This window comes from Microtus oregoni, unplaced genomic scaffold (genome assembly GCF_018167655.1).
Source record: "Microtus oregoni isolate MIOR12 unplaced genomic scaffold, Mior012 000038F_ref0000394, whole genome shotgun sequence".
Classification (NCBI taxonomy): domain Eukaryota; kingdom Metazoa; phylum Chordata; class Mammalia; order Rodentia; family Cricetidae; genus Microtus; species Microtus oregoni.
This window is the reverse complement of record NW_024543097.1, coordinates 4246442-4267657: the sequence shown is the minus strand read 5'-3', so window position 1 is coordinate 4267657 and position 21216 is coordinate 4246442. Positions and strand designations below refer to the sequence as shown.

The 21216-nt window shown below is 39.3% G+C and overlaps 1 protein-coding gene across 1 annotated transcript in view; it reads right to left on the bottom strand.

The window, feature by feature from the left end:
- Positions 1-419: 419 nt before the first annotated feature.
- Positions 420-21216, bottom strand: part of Cps1 (carbamoyl-phosphate synthase 1) — a 110437-nt gene continuing 89640 nt past the window's right edge. The window contains exons 30-38 of the mRNA XM_041631850.1: positions 19656-19763; positions 17737-17826; positions 15474-15644; positions 13675-13749; positions 10963-11061; positions 4574-4633; positions 3507-3619; positions 2142-2271; positions 420-1431 (exon numbers count right to left, since the gene is read on the bottom strand). Of these exons, the coding sequence (XP_041487784.1) occupies positions 1333-1431; positions 2142-2271; positions 3507-3619; positions 4574-4633; positions 10963-11061; positions 13675-13749; positions 15474-15644; positions 17737-17826; positions 19656-19763 (945 nt within the window). The 3' untranslated portion in view covers positions 420-1332. The remainder of the gene's footprint in view (positions 1432-2141; positions 2272-3506; positions 3620-4573; positions 4634-10962; positions 11062-13674; positions 13750-15473; positions 15645-17736; positions 17827-19655; positions 19764-21216) is intronic.

Genomic DNA, 21216 nt, shown 5'->3' with positions numbered 1-21216 from the left:
GGCAGGGGGAGAGAGAGACAGACCTTGGAATACACAGTTCTAAATAGGATGTCTCCATCAAATTCCTCCCCTCAGGGAACCTCATGGGAAGAAGAGGTGGGAAGAGTATTACCAGGGGAGTGGAGGATAACAAGAGGACAAGGCCTTCTAAACCAACTGAGCAAAGCTCATATAAACTCCAGAGACTAAGCAGCAAGCACAGTGTCTACATGGGTCTGCACCATGTCCTCTACAAATATTGGCTTTCAGTTTAGTATTTTCATTGGACTCCTAAGTGTCTGAATGAATGGGTCTCTGATTCCTGTGCCTTCATCCAGGACTCTTTTTCATCCCATTACTTTGCTTTGTCCAACTTCAAGGTGGTCATTTTGTTTTATCTTATTATATTTTATTTGTTAAGTAAAAAGAAATCATTTGCATTTTCACTTAATAATATTTTATTTAAAAGTTCACCATTAAAGCACTGTAATAACCAAAACACTTAGCGGCAACAAAGGATGCCCTGAAAGAGAAAAGTTCTTGTATGGAAAGGAATGGGGGTCCTATGTTTAATATGTGTGAAATACAGAAGGCAGGATAAGACTCAGACAATTACCAGAAGCTATCATAAAAAAAATGAAAAGAGGCTTTTAAAGTGTTTCAAAACTTGACCAGAGAGTGAAGGCCATAACTCTGGACATTTCATTTTGCTTCTATTAAAAGCCAGCAAGACTATCAAGAATATAAGCATCTCTGTATTCTCTGCCAAGCTCCTGACATCCTCCAAAACTTCAAGCAAGTAGCCATCAAAAAAGTCCAATCTCATATTGTATGTCATGGGAAGAAGAAATGATATTCCTAGATTGCTTAAATAAGTGAGAATGTTTAAAAAAGAAAAACTACACAAACGTGATGCCATTCATAAATTAAAATCAGTTTTTCTTTTTAACAAATTTTCATGGTAATCTGCCCTGTTAGTAGCCTCTGGGTGGAGCAGACACTACTTTAAAAACAAGGGTATGTTTAGAGTACAGAGTTCAGGAGATGGGACAACAGCTTTTCTACTCTGATCACTATTAAATCAGCACCATTAAACGTTAAAAGTTAAGTCCACAAAAAATAAGGTGTGAGTGGTTGAATTCCTTGTGAAGAACAAGTGACTTGGGGAGGACTTGGTGGTTTTGAAACAGTGGCTGACAACAATTTCGTAGTTAATGATACAGACTATTCAGAACAGAGGAACCCGAAATAAAGTTTGGCAGCAACGTCCCTTTCCGGAGATAGGCTGAGAGTGGTCCTTTGGGGGCGTGGCTCATGCTGACTCAAGGTTGAGGTCACTGGACACTTGGTGCTCTAGGCTGCCTTGCCAGCGCTGTACTGCCTGTAGTGGAACAGACTCTTGGAGTCCACAGTGCGGGATTTCTGCACAGCTTCAGCAAAAAGTTTGGTCACCTGAAAGAAAACGTTAAAAATGTTAGCAACCTACAAGAGATGAAAGGGAATGCATGATGAATCGGGAGCAAAACCACAAGGATCTACTCCGGATTTTCAAACGGGTGTGGAGAGAAAGATGTGATGCTGTTTCTTCAGAGACTTTCCCCGTGTCACAGACTCACCCACTCCCAGTAAGGATTAAAACTAACTTAGAGGGCGAAAACGGGTCACACGGATCATTAGTGAACGTCAGATTCATGGCTCCTTCTGTGATGACTCTGATAGCTCACATACAAATGAAACTGAATGTGTTTCATAGAGACTTTTTCTGTGCTGCGGTCCAGCATGTGTGTTTTTGATCAGTAATCTACTGTTTTCATGCAGTGGCTTTCACTTGGAGACGAGGAGACAGCACTCGCCACTTTCAGTCCACTCCATTGTAGAGTGGACTGAAGGTCCACAGGGTGGTTGGATGGGTCACAAAAGAACCAGTTCTACTCCCGGCTTTTGATTACATCAATTGTTTAATCTCTAACCTTCAAGTGAGGCCACAATCTACCATACTAACACCATTGTTTTAGATTCTATTAAAAAATGCTCTCTTTTCTCAGTGCTCGAGAAAGGAGAGAGGAAGAGAAAGAGAGAGGGAGAGAGAATAATTACCAAACATGAAGGGAGACCTAGAAATAAAACCTACACATGCCTTATATTTAAAGGAAAGAGCATACCTGGAAATTAGTGAGGAGCGCAATCCCACTGTCCACAGCTGTCCTCCGAATCACATAATTATCGTGGACAAATTTGGTGTTGTTGTTGGGGAGGTTAATCACAAGGTCAATGCTTCCGTCTCTAATCAGTCTAAAAAGAAATAAATAAAAATTTACAGTTGACAATGTCTATTTTATAATTAGTTCCAAAATTGCAAACACAAATTCTTCTCTCTGCTCTTTAAACCAATGCTATCACTGAGCCACCTGGCGGCCCTTTTCTACTTCTAAGTCGATGTTCAAGTTGCACTCACTGAGGAATTATAATTTTTTATTGTATTTTTGAAAGAAGTCTGGTAGAAGTCTAACAGGATGCAAAACATTGTTTTCCCTTCTACCTCCAGGCTCCTCCAGCATCCATCTCTCTTCCTGCTTCCCACTGCCTGGCAGGAGAAAACATGAACCTACCTGGTTGTGAATTAACCTCTGTCACATTCTGCTCTTGGACTGACTGAACACACCCTAAGAGGCATTCAAATACCAAATGCACGGAGCTATGGCTGACTTTCATCTTACAGAACTCTAAGCAAGGGACTCCGAGCATCAGCGGAAGGCTTCTAAGGTCTGTACATGATGACATTCTTAAGTTCGCTTCATAATGACTTCTTAACAACTTTTAATAAAGAGCATACTTCATAGAATTTGGTATGTTGTAGCTACTGTACAAAGTATAACATCCATGGGTAACAGAGAAGGAGCCACTGGGTCTTATCCCGTACAGCTTTGTAACAACAGATGCCCTATAGGTCCTGAAGCCTCACGCAGTGTGTTTTACAAAATCAGGTGGTGATGGCCTAAGAAATGAGCATTTAGTTAAAAACATTATCAAATGCTTACTCCAGTTTTCTCCATGCAGCAAGTGCTCAAAAAAATTGACTGATCCATTGATCCATCCTTAGTGAAATGTAGATGATTAATCAAATATATATGCATATACATATTTGTGTGTATATATATTTAAGATTATATAGAAATATATATGCATATACATACTTTGTGTATATATATATTTAACATTATATAGAAAGCACTGCATTAAGTCCTTTATCGTTTACTTGTTCTGTCAAGCACTTTTAACAGAAATATCTGAGAGGTGTTTTCTAACACACGTACAGATGCACACACGTAGTAATTCACTTTTTATAAGAATGAAATTGACACCCATTAATGTGTTCATTTGTAAATTTTTTAGCCCGTCAAACTTTTGAAAATATTTGAAAGCAGACGAGGTGAAAGCTTCTGTATTAGCTCCCACCATTTATCTTCTGCTTTTATTTTGGTTATTTCTTTTTGTCCAACACAGAAAACAAACTATTCAGTTCTTACTTTCTGATAGAAGAGAGGCTGGGATTCTGTCCTTCCTGAGATGGCCATGCCACTGGGGTGGCAGGGACATTGTTGGCATTGAGCCAGTCTGATGTGGCTTCTGTGGCAAAAAGCTGTATTTAAAATAGAAAACTAGGTTACTATAAAGAATGAATCTTCGTTAATGAAGGAAAATAGGAGTCACAACAGAAAGAAGAGAAAGAAACACGGACGAAGTGAGGTTCCAAAAGTAGCCACTTGAACTCAGAATCTAGGGCACACAGATACCTTAAATATTTTTAAATCTTTTCAGTAAGAAAACATTTAAGAGGCTCTGTTGTAAGTGCTTTTGTAAAAGAATTAGTCATAGCTTAGAAACTATTTTTATGAGGTCAAGGAAGTCCATGGCCATAGGCCCAGTCTGAGCTGTGGGAGTAACTTTGTTTTACTGAAGGAGGCTGTGGGCAGAGCTATTTGCTACAAAGACTCTGCCTGTGACTGTAACAGCTGGAAAACTACGACCTCATACACAATCAAGAGAGGAAAATATTCAGAAATACACTGATGAGTGTATTAATAATGCTTCAACTAAAGTTTAAGATTTTAGACTAACTACTATTGAGTTTGCAGCTATTTTGTTAAACCCAGTCTTCCTAATTATTTTATTTTATGTAAAGCTTATTTTTTAACTTTATTGTTTGGTAGTTTCAAGTGTTTACATAACTTTAATTGTTTCACCCCCCCCCCTTCCTCTCTCCCACTATAGTCCTCCTTCTCAACAAATTTCCTCCTATTTTTTTTCTTCTTCTGTGCATGACCCACTGAATTCAGAGTGTCTTTGCTGCAGGGTGAGTGGAAGGTTTTTTAATCCAGACAGAACAATTTACCAGTGGCTACACCACTAAAGAAAAAGACACTTTCCCCCAACAATCATTAACTACCAATAATCCTCTGTGGAAGTTTTGAAATCAAGTTAATCAAACCTTGCAAACTGAAAAGGTGGCTTTCTTGTTTGTGCAGTATTTATTTCAGGGACAAATTTCAATGTGGAAAGAAAGCTACTTTTAAAAAAAAGTAAGAGAGTATACCTTGAAACCTTCATTGTGTAACTGCTCAGCCACACCAAGGAATCTTGGACGGAATGATTGCTAGAAAGGAATTGAACACAATTGACTTTCTACATACACATTTCTTTGTTTGGATACATTCAAGATGGTGTCCCTCCCGCCATTGCAAAAGGAAGTTCCATATGTTGCTTTTTATTTAATATAAGTTATTTATTCTCCAATGTAGATTTAAAATTCCATTTTTGTTATCTTGTTTTCTGCCTTCCACATATCTCTGAGCCCATTCATTCACACTGAGACTTGGCCTGCTTTGATTAGATCCACACTGTTTCTTTGTGCAGAGTTTCTTTACCTGGTTAGGGAGCTGCTATACCTGAGATCTGAGCACCTTGTTGTTGTCTGGCTGCTTTGCTATTCCAAACAACCTGCTCTCATTGCTGAGTCCTAGTTTTGCACTGCCTTTAATAACTCACTCACTTTCCTAGAAGGTCCTGTGCTAAGAATCCCTAGAGTATTAAGTTCCTTTGCAAATTCTGGCTTTCCTGTTTGTGCTAGAAGTGTATACTTAGAAAAGTTAACACCCTTGGCCTCACTTCTTCACTTCTGAAAGAGACATGATGATGCTCCTATCTCCTGAGGTATCTCACTAGCTGTGCTTCTCCAGGTGATTTAGCTTTTCTCTGAAGTAGTCTCCACATCCCTTCAGTGCAGCGGTAATGATACTTGTGGTATTGGGTCATTGTGATTGTCCAGTAGGTTCCTATATTAGCAATCACTATAGAGTGTTAGAACTTCACATCAGCAGTTTCAGGGTTAATAACAGTTCTCAGGAAATATTGATAAGTATCACTAAGACAGTTGCTGTTTTTGCCAGATTTCTAGAGACTAGATTCCTGTCCCTGAAAACTAGCATTTGGGGTATTCTAACATTTATTATAACCCAAAATATCCTTCCCATCATACACACCTATTTCCACATGGGTTTTCCTAATGTTCCAGCTCATTTTTCTGACAGTTTCTATCAGTCTGTTGTTGTATACTTCCTAGAACCCTAGCTGGACCTGATTTCCCTGGATCCCATAGTCATCAGGGGTTGACCATCTCTAAATATTTCCTGCGTTTGAGAGTTTGCTTTTGCAAGGCATACAGCAAAGATGAATGATCTGCCCAAAGGGGAAATTCTCTGGTTGACCTTATTATCATGACTGTCTTAGCACCAAAGCTATTTAAAATCATGTATGCTTAAAATCATATCTTTTCTTCTTTAAATGAGATCATGTTTCTGATTTTTAAGAGAATTTAACTAATGATATAATAGGACTATATCTTTTCATTTCTTCTGATTGATTTAGAAATCATATAAGTGATGTTTGAAAAAGCATGCAAATGATCCTTTTTCTAGTCCCCAAACTATGTAATGTCATCAAAAACATATCCAGATCCTTGGACAATTTTTATAATACTTGACTCAAAAAGTCTCCTAATATTTACATGCAAAGGTTCTCTGAGAACAGATCTAAATCGTAAGCAATGATTCCAAAGACTATGTTCAAATATAAAATCTTTTTAGATTCTGGCCCTCTCCTTCCTGGAACTACAGTTTTATGAGAACAAAACAGTGGCAAATAGAAAAGATGAACGCGCTGGGATGAATCCAAGCTAAGTCAGGCACAGGGGTTATTCAAGACAATCTTTCATAACCTGAATTGCGAGCATGCCAACCATAGTAGCTTTCTACTTCCACTCAGGACTAAACAGAAATAAATGAGTGAAAATGCCATCAGCTCATGGTTCTACATAAAACTAAAATAAAATTATAAAATATAATAGAGAAAACAGTAATTCTTACTGACCAACCCTAGAACAGTTTAAAGCAGTATGCAGAAGAGTAGGCAGAGCAGAACACTAATATGCTCAGGGGCTAAATGATATGACCCTTTATATTTGCTTCATAGTTTAAGATTTCTCCATAAGAAACATACATGGGATATGCAAAATGAGTCTCTGCATTTTATTGAATCCCCCTCATATGGAACATTACATTTGGACTTTCTGATAAACAAAAAAACAGCTTAGGTTTGCACTAAATGACATGAGAGGTCCCACTTAATGCCTGGAAAACTGTGTATTCGTCCTGCACTTAACCAATGACTCACTCTCTTAAACATCCCCTTAGCAAAAAGTCACTGAAGACATGGTTGGTAATAATAATAATGTGTTAAACAGTTTCCTTTGGGATTCTAAAATGAACTACCACAAGAAAGGTGTTTCCAAGTGTCCCAAAACAATAACATCAGCATCATCTGGACTTACTAAAAGTAGGAAACCTAAGTCTCCACCAAATGGATTGCGTCAGGTGGGTATGCCAGTCATGTGCACTTTTCAAACGCTCCAGGTCCTTCTGATGTGCGCTTCGGTTTAAAATGGAAATGAATGAGGCTGGAAGGGCTATCCTTCACTCATTTTGCAATTTGAGGTAAAGACATATTAACCTTGACCAAAGTCACAATGAAAAATGTTGAAGGAGGAATATAATAATGCAATTTTTCCCTTGCCATTTTAAAATGAAATAAGTCAGCGAGTCCTCTAAGACCTGCAGATACCAGGCAGAGCTGTTTCACCGCCGTCCCCCAAGTGGAAAAGATGAATATCCAACATGACAGTATTGGCAGTTTCCAGCTAGGGAGCCACACCGCCTTCTGGTGCAGGGTGTTGACTTTCATAGACACATTATAAACTTCTATCAAACATGTATTGAACACTTGTGACACATAAAACAGCCTCTCTACAAAAAGAAATTACCGCTGTCAGCTTGCGTCTGAGCAACCTCAGATTTAAAAGCCGATTGAAAATACCTATGTAAGAATCTATTCCTTAGTAGAGGTGAAAAGTACAAGTTAGTTTATGCTCTTGGAAATGTTTACAAGGAAAGAATTCTTTTGAAAGTTGAATAAATATCTATTTCCTTCAGTGATCATTTTCTCACTAAGCCAACTTCTGGCTACAGAAGAGCAAGCCAAGTTAACACTAAGTGATGTCTGTGGATGCTACAGGGTTGCCGGGATTGACAACTGTGTGGTTGTTCCTAATGATGCCTCTTTGAAGATAAAAGGTTATTCATGTCACTTGGCATCGTCGTTTCAAATAAACGCTTGCTTTGTGTTTCTGAGCAATGCTGAAGCCCAGATGTCAGGCTGGTGCCTGCCACTTCACCAGCATCGCTGAATAGCCCAATCAGAGGGGGAAATACAGAGAGTGCTCTCCATCTCCTCTAGAGTAAATCACTCATTGTTAAAGGGTGTTCTAGAAAACCTCAAAATAAGGCAGATTGCCTTCTCAGAGCAACTAAAAATACATTGTGACAGGATGGAAGGTGGTTGGAACGACTGCAGGGAAATCAAGGGTGATTCTGTTGCCTCATAAACCCATATTATGCTTCTTACATTACGAATGCCCTAGACTGTGGAAGGCTTCTTGGAAAGATGCAATGCACATGGCAATTAAGCTGACAAAGATGCTTTGTTAAAATCTGCAGCCTTTATCCTAAGTCTTAGGTGCACAAGATTGATGGTACAAATATTTCAAACGTCCTGAGTGATTTGACTCTAGCATCTGCCACAAGAAGTTCAGGAAGAGATTGCAGGAGTAAAGGATTACAATGCAGAAGAGAAACACAGATTTAGCAAGAATACCACGTACAGCAAGCGTGTGTGTGCAAACGCACACACACACACACACACACACACACTACTTTCTAAATGCAAAAAAAAACTGCTAGTAATAAATGTTTATTTTAAGATGCTTTCTCTTGGGACACTAAGTGATAAAGTTCTCCAGCTCAGAGTCCCCTTGCTCTCCACTCTGAGTCTCTATGATCCCTCAGTTTTCTCTTGGAACCTGTTGTGCCAGATGAGTGAGTCTAAGTGTCCTCATTAAATCATTCTAATCAGAGTATGTACTTAACTCAGAGAATATGGAGAAGAGAAAGGAAGACTGTCCCACAAATGGGATGGATGCTGGTGTCCTCCCCATTGCTCTGGGAAGGAATAACAAAGGAAATTCACAGCAATTATATGGCTCTCAGTGCTCTAGGGAGCCTGTGACAGCCTCATACTGTGTAGGTGACCACCCTAAGATGCCAAGATGCTAACACAAATCCCTCTCTCATAACTTGATTAAATAACTTCCCAACCACATGCTTTCAGACATACTTTCTAGCCCTGGCTTTCATTTCTATATTATTCCTCTGAAAGTCCCTTTCAGTTCTGATTATATGTTTGAAGGGTTATAATGAATCCCTCTGACCCAATGGTAGCATGTACTTTTTCCATGTGTATCTTGAAATACAGAACACAGATGACTATATCCACGCTGCTGTGAATGCTGGGTAGAAAGCAGAGTTTAGAGTAGATCCTTTTCTAGCTGAGAAAGAGCCTCCAAGACTTGCCCTTCTACTAGTCCACCCCATCGTATCTTAAGCATAACTCATCAGACTAAGCACTTTTTAAAATTAGTATGAATGCAATGGAGAGACCATATAAACATCAAATGTTGGGAATGCCTCATATAAAATAAGTCAGAAAATTTTATTCTTTCTATTTCTAGAGGCTTACAATTCTACTGATCAATTTTTCTGAGTTACAGATATGTCAATAACTATAACTTTATTAAAGAATTTTAAACTATATTTAATGCTGCACTAAAAATATGTTTAAATCCATAATGATTGTCACTCATATATAAGCAGAATATTTTTGCAATGACTCATGTAACTGCTGAAAGATTGCTTTAAAAATAATGCGTTCAAAGGTAGAATTTTAATTAATAAAACCTCATCGCTTTGAAAATATTGTTCCCCAATCCATAAAGTCTCCTTTTTTCTACAAAGCAAAATTCTGTTCACTGGTGCCCAAGTCCCACAAATATTTCATGGAAGCAAATTAATTTTGCGGCACATTTCCCTGCAGCACTGGAACTAAACAAGTCACAATTTTATACACCACTGCCTTCTTAAACTGCTATTTGAAAATGTTAGCAGGGCTTTGATTAGTTGTGAAGATGAGGGCTAAGGGCATGGTCTCCTCTGAATGTCCCCAGTTCTCACATTAAACTTTAAGCTATCACTGGAAGTTGGGCCAATATTCTTTTAGTTTGGACTTAATGATACTCAGTACCCATTTGTAATGTGATGAGTCACTCATATGATGTGATTTGTCTCTAAACTGCCATTAAGCTTCACATCGCAAGCCATCTTCTTAGCCTTCACTCAAATCCCCACCATTGCCCTTCTGCCACCTTCAGAATGCCAAACCCCAAGTCACTCTTTCCAGAAACTTCTCCAAAGTGACTACTTGTCCGGTCTCTGGAGTCTAATTTGCTAGTATTCAGACACCCTAATGAGGCAGCATTTATAACAATCACCCACTGGCTTGAGAATACCTGATTCTCTTCTAATTATGCTTTTATTGACTTTTGTGAAGACATGCAGGGTTTGAGCTTATTAAAGTCACAGCAGGGAGGGTGTTATATATGACCACTCGTTTTTAAAGGACATAAGAAGTGCTAATCTCAAGTTAAAATGAATGACCATTTGAGAAACATATACAGTTATTTTTCAGGAATTTAGAAGTAGAACATGTATAGACTGTTGCAATAGTTATTTCAAAGAGTTAAAGACATTTTATGCCCAAAATTTTACCCTAAGATTTATTTACACTTGAATTGCGACAATAAACCAATAATGTTCTTTTTATTGTGGTAAAATATTAATTTATAGTCATCTCATCTTACTTTGGCCTAGAAGCATAAAAAGGGTATAAAAAGCTTGTACAAGCTCAAGCCAGAGAGAATTCTAACAGGAAGAAAGGAAATAGGAGTGAGTCCCACCCCTACTTAAATAATGATTGGCAACTGTTAGAGTTAATTTGCTTGAAGAATAAAGTCCCTGTTGGGTTGAGCACCCTCAGTGAAGGCCACATATCCATGAGTACATAAACAGCACCAAGAGTGGTTATGAAAAGATACAGGACATAGAGTTGGGTGATTAGAAAAGGGAGGATGGATGTGGAAGGAGAGGGATAAATGATACGTTTGACATTTACATTGCAGAAAAATCTAAATAAATGAAAAAATGAGGAAACTATATAGAATAGGAGGCATCACTTTTCTAAAATAGCCCCTTTCACAACAAACAGATTTTTCATGGAGACTTTTTTCTGTTTTCTGTTTTACTTTGGTATTTGCTGCTGCAACAGGAGAAGGCTATTCAGGAACAAACAGAACATACAATGGCCATTCTCATAAGTTACAGTTTGCTAAGGCATGCAACCAACCCCCTCTCTTCTTCACTTTAACATCCTGACCTCCAACAGTGTGCTGCCTGAGAATGCGCAGTCACACACCCCACTCACCTGGATTCCAATGAGAATGCCTTTCTGAGGAATCTTAAACCCGGTAGAGAGCATTGCCTTTAGGAAGGCTGTGTGAATACCCTCGCCAAAGCATGCCACCTGTCAGGATTAAATGAAAAATACAAAGATAAAAGAAGATAGACTAGTCAAATATACATATACCAAAAAAAAAAAGGAGAAAGGAACAAAAGAAAAATTGGAGAGCAACGTACTGATAAACTCTTTCCCCAGATTTTATCAGTGTTTTCCAAAGACCAAGAAATCTGAATCGGAGAATTAAATTGCTGGCCAGGACAGATGTATCTTTTGTTTTTAATTAAGCATAACGAATGAATAAGCAATTCCTTCTACACCAACAACACTCAGTGGAACAACATACCGAATTACACCGCAAGTTATTTGGATACAAATCACAGCTTCTGATGTGTAATGTGGTGAATTTCCAGATATTAATATGAGATAATGTTTAAAACACTGTATGCATCACGTGTACCATGCAGTAGTGCATGAATTCAGGGTTGGGAGTGCTAGAAATATGACAAGCTGGTTCCCCACTGCTTTAAAACCACCCCGGCCACCTTAAGAGGAGACTTCCTAAGAGATGGCAACAGTACGTGAAAATCTCAAAAGAGCTTAATCCTTTTTACCATAGTTAGAAACCAAACCAAAATATTCTGCGGCTCATCCTGGATACCCAAGCCACATGTTTTTTTTTTAAAAAAAAAAAAAAGGTTGAGAGGAAGAGAAGATGCCAAGCTAACAGAAATTGGTCCAGTGTATGGAGATTCCTCTAGGGTAACTGCTGCACGCTGTAATTACAAGTCAAACAGCCTCCGTAACTAGAGGACAAGTGGTGGGTTCTAACAGGATGGGAGTCCGTCCTGCACATCATCATCTGGCACCCGTTCAGAGTCGCCATTATAGTAAAGAATGCTGACAGTTCACTTCGTTCTTTAAGCAAATGACTCTCTCTTGCTAGGCAAGGAAACTTCTCATGATCATAACCTTCAGCTGACCACAGTACGTGTCTGCTCGTCACTCCACAGTTGAACATTTTAATCAGTCAAGTACTGGCCAATCAACTTGGCAATGTCAACTGAAGTTAATGAGTCTCATTTCCACTGAAAGGAACCCTGCAGTCTGATCAGAAGTGCAGGTACTCAAAAAGGGTAGCAACAATTTTCTGCCTGGCCATTAAAAACAAAACAAAATGAAACAAAAAATTAAACAGTCAAATAGTTCTGTAAATATTAGGATGACATTCTCACTTGACAGCTATAGAATAAAGCGCCCCGTAATTAGATAAGAAGTTGGGAGTTTTGCAGTCCTCCGCGCTTAAACACTGAAAAAGTCTCTCTGAAGCATAGTTGAGATTTCTAAACTGGATTTATTATTCTGATTTCAGTTAAGGAACAGAATTTAAAACATTATACTTGATGGCACTAAGAAATATGACTTAAATATTAGAAGAATTCTTTCCTTTTGCAGTTTAGAAAAGAGACAACAAATACAAGCAACTTCTAAGTTGTTCGTATTTTCATTGCTGTGTGAAACAGAGAGTACTAGACCCGGAACACAGCTCGCCACACTGGTGACGCAGTTTACGAGAAAGAGGCCTCTTCCTGATCCAGCTCTTGACCAGTTGAAAACAGAATCCTAGGATGGTGATGAATCTGAAACTGTGGATAATAGAGCTTCCTTCGTTCACAGCGAGGCTTACTTTCCGGCCAAATCAAGAGAAATTCGAACAAATCCAAAGAAAACGCAAGAGGATCAAGAACCACTTTCCAAGAGTGCAACTCTAACACCGCAGTCCTTTGTTGCCCACTGCCTGTCTCCTGGTCTCTCTTGGCTTCTCATCAAAGCTCATGCTCGTAACCAAACAACCATATAAAACCTCGCATACTCATTGCAATTAAAAATTCTCCTCTTTATATTTTTGCCTAATACCAAAAGAAACAACGATGCCTCCCGGTGTGATGTTGCCACTCCAGTGTGCACTGGTGAGGATCTGAAGGTTGTAGTGAGTACGTCTGTCAAGGGCTAGGTGATTCATAAAATGTCCTGACACTGACACGTAGAGAACTTTCTAGAATCTGACAGCTCTCTATGAGAAAACACATTTCACATTCTTAAAGAAACCTTCACTTGACACAGTTCCAACACAAGAGAAGAGAGCCATCCAGTGGCCAGTGTCATTATAGATCAGCCTCAGGAGGCTGAAGCTGCCTCCCAAGTGGCCTTGGGGTTTCTTCTATATTTGCAGTTCCCACTTTTTACACCCACGGCCTTTTTAATGCTGTCATTTTACATATTTCAAGTGATGACATGCAGATCTGCATCAATCACAGAAACGTAGGGGATGAACTGTTTTTACTGAATTACGTGAGAGCCTTAAAAAAACGACACGGGACATACTCAGATGTCTAGAGAAATGTGTGACTATTATTGGCAGTGTACTGGTAATGTGGGAATGAATTAAGTACACGTGTATTCAATTCTCAAGTTCACATGTAAAAATGTCAATTCTGTTACAAAAAAGGGTAATTCAAACTTCCTAAACCTTTGAGATGCCCTGGGAAAAGAAAACCTTGTGAAGTTTGATTTTCTCTAACCACTTACTACTTTGCATACATGACCGCATTCTGATCACAGAACCACAGATTTTCAGGTAAATTTAACAACAGTATTCATGTACCATTAACCACTCACCTCTCCAGTGGAAGCCATCTCACATCTCAGGATAGGATCAGCATCCCTCAACCGGGGCCAGGAAAACATTGGAGCCTGTCAGACGTAATAAGGAAGGAAAAACATGAGATAAAGGATAACAGGAGATGAGAGGTAGACACGCTTGGCCAATCACCTCCCGCAGGATTCATTAGGCCATGGAGAACAGAAAAAAAACAAATTCTCTTTGGCCCGAAACTCTGACTTGAAAAATCGCTTTAAAATTCTGTTCCAAGAATATGTTGTACTCCTGGCCCAAATGTTGGGTTAAGTAATCACAAATGATTTCTGTAACTAGATCCCCTGTGACCAGTCTAGACCAATACTTCTAATCTGGACTGCACATATTCTTACTGGAGTTATTTCAAACGGCGTCTACTGGACATTAGACTCCCAAACAGAGTTGAAAGACATTTTCCCCCTGATAGGCTTTTGGAACATTCCCCTTCTTGTTCTGTTCATTGAACTTGCAGCCAGCCACCTTGCCAGACACAGCTGTCTGTGAACTGACTTCTGAGACATTCAACTGTTGTTGACGCCTCTTAAAAGTTTTGAAAAACATTCTGCTGGGAAACATTTTTTCTATCTTTCTTCATACGAACAGGAACACTTCAGGGCTTTCTTTTTAGTTATTTTATCAGCATGACTCAAAAGGACCAAGTTCTTATTCTCACAGATGCTTATTCATCAGGTCTAGACGACCTTCTGTTGACACTGGCACTTCTGAGTTAGGGGAAAATGAGCTTGTGGTCATTTTCCTGAGTCATCTTAGTGAGACTGTGATGTGTTACTAGCCTCCTGCTGGCCTGTTCTGCTATCTGCTCTTTACCATCAACCACATTAGATCTCCCCAAATTGACAACTTTCTAATGTTATGTCCCTTTAATACAGTTCTTCATATTGTGATGACCACCAACCATATAATTATTTTCTTGCTACTTCAAAACTGTGGTTTTGCTACTGTTACGAATCATAATGTAAATATCTGATATGTGGGATATCTAATATACAATGCCTATGAAAGAATAATTTGACCCACAAAGGGATTGCAGCCTATAGGTTGGGAACTACTGTTTTAAAGACTCTAAAATATGTCAATGTCACATAATTGCATTGTACAATATAAATTAACTTCACTGAGTATACTTCATCTAAGAAATTCAATTGTATTTGTATATTTCATAAATGATCTTGTCTGTCCATTGAAGTAGTTCATGAGAACACTGTATACAGAAGCAGCTAGAATAATCTAGTGGCTTTATGATTAAAGTATTATTAAAATATAATTTTGATTCTATCACCCTCACAGCTCCAATACAAACTATTACTTTAATCTTACAAGTGGAAAATCTGTGCCATTGAAGAAAATACAAACTAAGAAAAAGTAGCTAGGGTGGTAAGAATTTAACCAGCCCCTCAGGGTAACCATGTTTATGAGACTTGTGAATTCCTAGAGACTTTTCGCAGTTGAGCCTTGTCTTGGACAAGATTGCCTAGTATTTTAATTTTCTAACTAAACCATCACCGTGGGTCAGCTGCAGAAACATGGGTGATAATCCACTTAACTAGCTGACTTTGAAGTCACATTATCCTTGATGGGTATCAATATTTCTGCAAAAACAAATAGTTCATGTGAGGTTGCTTGCAGTACAACCTCAGTCTGTTTTGAAAGGAAGATGGTCATCAGTTCAGCAGGTCCATTAAGTCACAAAAATTTCGTGGCAAACATTCTCCTTCATTTCACCTCTGTTCATAAGATGACACATATTGTAAAATGCTACCTTAATGGCAACATAGTCTGCAGGAATGATGGGTTTCTCCAGTGTAGGAAGACGCTGCTCATCAATGTTCTCCCCAATCATCACCTTGGTGGCCACATCAATGAAGTCCACCCCAAGAGTCTTGGAAACAAAGGGGAAGGATCGAGAAGCTCTCAGGTTGCACTCAATCACCTAAAGAGGTAAGTCCAAAAGGGAAGAGATGATGAAAGACAGGAACAATCCTAATGTGTATTTTGTACCTTGATTTCCTTCTGTGATTAACTCACTACCCCAATCCCATCCCTTCTATCTCCACTGCTTAGATTTCTGACTAATCGGTTTCTTTGAGGATATTATCTTTGAATTTTGACTCATTTCCATTCCATTTCCTTAGTTCAATTCCTGCATACTTCTGATACATTTCATTTAATGTAGAGTTTGAATGATGTCACACCCCAAGATGAAAAGTCCCCACTGGAATCCTGGCTTCATATTAAAACCTAGCTGGTGAAAACCTTCTGCCTTCTCAATATGTATCTCTTTTATCTAACACCACTGTTGTAGGAGGCTGCTTGTTTGTTCCCGGCTGCTCAGCCCCGAAATAATCATTCAGAAGCAACATTATTTAAATCACTGCTCAGCCAATCACTGAAGTGTATTGCTAACTAGCTTGTATGTCTTCAGCTAACACATTTCTATTATTTTATATTTTACTACAAGGCTCAAAGCTCAAAAGCAAAGATCTGGCTAGCATCCTCTGTCTTTCTTCTCTGGTGACTCTATGAGGTCTCCCTGACTCTGCCTCCTTTCTCGCAACATTCAGTTTAGTTTTCCTCGCCTACCCCTATTCTTCACTGGCCCAATACAGTTTCTTTATTCATATTTTTTCTTTTTTTATTGAAAAGAAAATTTCCGCCTCCTCCCAGCCACCCATTTCCCTCCCCCTCTTCCTACTTCTCTTCCCCTCCCCCCACTCCTCTCCCCCTCCCTCTTCAGTCCAAAGAGCAGTCAGGGTTCCCTGCCCTGTGGAAAGTCCAATGTCCTCCCCCCTCCATCCAGGTCTAGGAAGGTGAGCATCCAAACTGGCTAGGCTCCCACAAAGCCAGAACATGAAGTAGGATCAAAACCCCGTGCCATTGTCCTTGGCTTCTCATCAGCCCTCATTGTCTGCCATGTTCAGAGAGTCCAGTTTTATTCCATGCTCCATCAGTCCCAGTCTAGCTGGCCTTGGTGAGCTCCCAATAGATCAGTCCCACAGTTTTTTTTATTCATTAACCAATAAAAGCAACACATATACAGAAGAGCTTCCCACACCATACCACTTTACTGGACTTAAGTCCTACTTTCCAAGATTCAGTTCCAGCCTTCACTTAGGAAAAAATACTTTCTCTAAACAAAAGGTTGGTGATTAGTATCCCCCAAAATGTACTAGTTATTCACTGTTATAGATGATCTTATAGCCATATGTAACACCCTCTACCTTCAACCTTCCAAAATCCCAGCTAGTCTGTAAACTTTATTCACAATATAAAATTTTTCTTGAAGCTTTTCATTATTTTCTTTAAACAATACATGATGTTCAAAGATGTATTATATATATATATATATGTGTGTGTGTGTGTACTCAAATATATGTGCTTATATGTATACATGTGTATATATGTTTGTGTGTGCACCTGACAAATATGATCTTCTTGTTCAACTACAAAGACATTTGCACACCCCTCCAGTAACTACTAAAGCTATTACTATACTTCTAGTTATTTCTGAGTTCATTTTCCTCCCAGTCCATGTTAGGTTACGACGTATCTGAAGTTGGAGAATATACCTCATACATAACTGTAATCACCTCTTGACTCCATAGTGATTAGTGAACAGATTTTGGTTACTAATGGTTTGAATAAAATAATGAGAAACAATCTAATTGGCCTAAATTGTATTTTGTCTTTCAAGATAAGTTACAAAACAACTTGGTTCTCTAGGTCAGAAACAAGTCAAACTTCAGCAAAAGCCCTTGTGAATGCAATGCTGCCCACTAGAAGATATGCACACATCCATCTGTGCTTCATTGTGGACAGGCACCTTTCAGTACATCGAGTATCTCACATCAGCGCCACCAAGAGCCCTAGCCTTCAAACAGGAGGGACATTATACTCTACGCATGCCATCTCAGACAGGAGCAGCTGCCAGGTCACAGAGAGTACTGGGGTGAGGCGCAACCCAAGCTGATCCAACACAAGCTAACAACGTCGCAAAGTCCTCTAAGGTCATTAGGATTTCTTACCAAGACATCATTTCCTTTGACAAGAAACTGGACATTGAATGGCCCAGAGATGGCGAAAGCCTTTGCAATCTTCCGGGTTGCATCCTTCACCTAGAGCAAAAAGGACAATGACACTGTAAAAAAGAGAGCAGTGGAGGTTTAAAGAGCAGCAGAATCCTATCTAGGTGGCCTTAATTTCTCTTTGTGTCTCTATTAACAATGATAGTTAATAGCAATAATGGGTAATATAAGGGGCAAGAAACATAATTTTACAAGAGCACCTGTCATCCATAGAGCGCTATCTCTTACAATTGTGTGCTCTGTTCTTACGCTGAAGGCTAAATGAAGTCTTTCATGTCTACGTACTCCACCCTCGGAAACTGCAGTTCAAACCATACATCAATCTAATGGCCTACCTGCTGAGAAGAGCAGGCTCCCAAAATACATGGCCCTGCAAAGTGGCCAGGGATATTGATTTCATGTAGCTTTTCTGTTACCCTAAACTCTATGAGGGTAGATATTGTGGTCAGAAAGGAATAGGGCTTGCCTACAGGAGGCATTGTATATCTCTATGTCACAGACTGGAACCCCTATACCTAGCAAGAAACAGGCTCCCTGTCAAGAGAGGCAATGATGCCAGTAAGCAAAAACTCGTCACTCATCACAGGTACAGAAGTGGGTCAGCAACTTAACTGGTTATGAAAGGAAGCACAGCCTACAGCAGTGCTATACAACCCTCCTGAAAGGAAGCACAGCCTACAGCAGTGCCATACAACCCTCCTGAAAGGAAGCACAGCCTACAGCAGTGCTATACAACCCTCCTCATACCAATACCCTCACACTGTGGTGACTCCAAAACATAAAATTCTTTTCATCTATACTTCCTAACTGTGGTTTTGTTACTGTTATGAATCATAAGCAAATATCTGTGTTTTCTAATGGATTTAGGTGACCCCTGCAAAATGGTCATTTGACCTTTAAGGGAGTCATAACCCACAAATTGAGACCCATTTGTCTGTGGCATGTCCACTCTGAGAGACTTAAGAAAATCTTAGATTTGTGCTTATTTACGCTAACATGAGAAAATGAATCATAGTTTAAATCTAGGGACTTTTTAAACTTCTATGCTGTTGTTATTGCAAAGCGTTCTACTACCTCTATATTCTAGAGCAAAAATCTTCAGAATACACTCAAAGCAAATGTACAGGCCACCATGAATTCTTATGGCAGGATAGCAGGAAAAAAAATCTAATAAAGGCCAAGTCAACTTGACCTCCCTAGAGTTCTCAAGAGTGACTTAAAATAGCAAGAGCTACATGTCTACCTTGCCACACATATGGGATGCTGAGACAGTCATATTGGATAGCTCTTTAAAGAAACTGCTCTCAAAGTGTGGTCAAGAGCAATATCCCCAAGTTCCAGCTTGGAGTGGAACTCAGAGTGGAGAGTGAAAGTTCAGCTTCCCGAGGTTCCCAAGTGGCTGCTGCACGCTTTCTTCTATATTCCTCACCAGGATCCCTTTTGGTTGCTCTTAACAAGTACCTCTCAGCTATCAGACTCACCCATCGTATCCAGTCTCTCAACCTGGTCCCGAGACTCGCAGTAATCATAACTATAGGAGACTTGCTAAAAATAAATCTCTGAGAGGTTTCCAGAAACTTATAGTGAAGGCAGGTATTTTAGGACGTATTTCACCTGGATATTCTAAATGTATATTAAAGGTTGCCCTACCACATAACCAATCAGGTTCTAGTCACAGTGAAAGAGATCATCCCTAAGACACTCAGCTGGTCAAGAGCAAGGGTGTTCCTGATTAAATCTAACCTGAATTATGCCTTACATCACTACCTAGTGTTTTTAAACCTAAGGGTTTTTCTATAGCTGTGGTGGTGGTTTTATCTTTTGCTCTTTCCTTTCTGTTTCCATTTATAAATGATGACCTTTTCAATGGCTCCTTGGCTGATGGTTTGTGTAGGTAGCATCAAAGTGGCATCCCCTGAGTGGACACCTGCATCTTCAACGTGTTCAGAGATGGCATGGGAGATGACCTGTCAAAAGAAGATTTTTTTTACAAAGTTGTCAGAACCTATTTCCAGGCACTGCTCCATCACCTACCTCCTGTGATGTTTAACCAGTTCTGGCACCACTAGTAAATTACTCTGCCAAATTCCCATTAAGAGCAGGGAAAAGAGTTGCTCCATTGTCTGCGCCTGAGTGGAAGGTGACAAGTATCCTCTCCAGGAAAAATGGAGGGACAGAGACTGTTTCTTTCTCTTCCACTGATTGCCAACATTGTAAACAGAAGGAGACTAAGCCAACTCACACCGACAAGGGAGGATAAGACATGAAACTACAGTGGAATCAGCTTTATCTTTCAGACACCAGGAAAGAAAAGAAGAAAGGTGAATATCTAGTGAGACGAACAACGCCATATATCACACATCACACACCCACAAATGTTGGTGGTTTAGAAAGAAAGATTGAAGATTTGATGCCCAGATCTTTAAAGTGAAGTTTGAGAGACAAGAAAATATTCTTGTCCTTTTCTATAGTAAGGAAACAAAGGGAATGTAAGGATGGATGACCAAGATTGTGTAGCTAGTGAGACTGAGAGGAACTTGAACCCTTGACTGTCAGATTCTGAAGTCTATCACCTCAATCACTTTTGTCTATATGTGAATAAGAAATATTGCTCAGGAACTTATGAGGCTTAGTATGAGACAATAATTCCCTGGCTGTATAAAACTGTTATAAAGCACATAGATTTATTTACGCATCATATTTATAAATGGCTTAAATCAGAACGGCATTGAGTTTCCATTCTTCTGATGTGACTTTGGAGCTCTGGGACCTAGACAAGGCTTCGTGTCATTGGTTTCTAATGAAAGGAGAGTAACAATGGTGTTTATCTACACAGAAGAATTGTAAAGCAAAACCTGCATATAAATGAGCACATGTCTGTGCATTTTTGTATGTATGAGTCTATGTGGGAGAGTATATGTGTGTTTATGTATGTGAGTATGGGAGTGTGAATGCATGGACTCACAAGTTTGCTAAAGAGAGAGAGAGAGAGAGAGAGTGTGTGTGTGTGTGTGTGTGTGTGTATTATCTAGGAATCTAAGAAACAGAAGTAATCGTGCGCATCACAATAAACCAGAGTGATATGCCCATTTCAGGGAATAAATTTTGAAATTGTGTGAGTACGCTTGAAACATTTTCAAAAAACAGATTATGGGACAATGTGCAATGGATTGCAGGTGAAAACTTAACACACATCCCAGAAATCTAGAGCAAATCCAAGGCAATGAGCCAGCATGGGCTGCAACGGCAGCACATATCTGAACAAGAACACGCATCTCCAGGTCAATCTCATCCTCCATTTCCATAGATGTACAATCACATTCCAATTGCTTTTCATTTCTACCTTCAAATATTAAAAGTGGAAAGAAAAAGAAATGTATTCTATGATCTAAAACAGGAGATTAGGAATGAGAGGTTTAG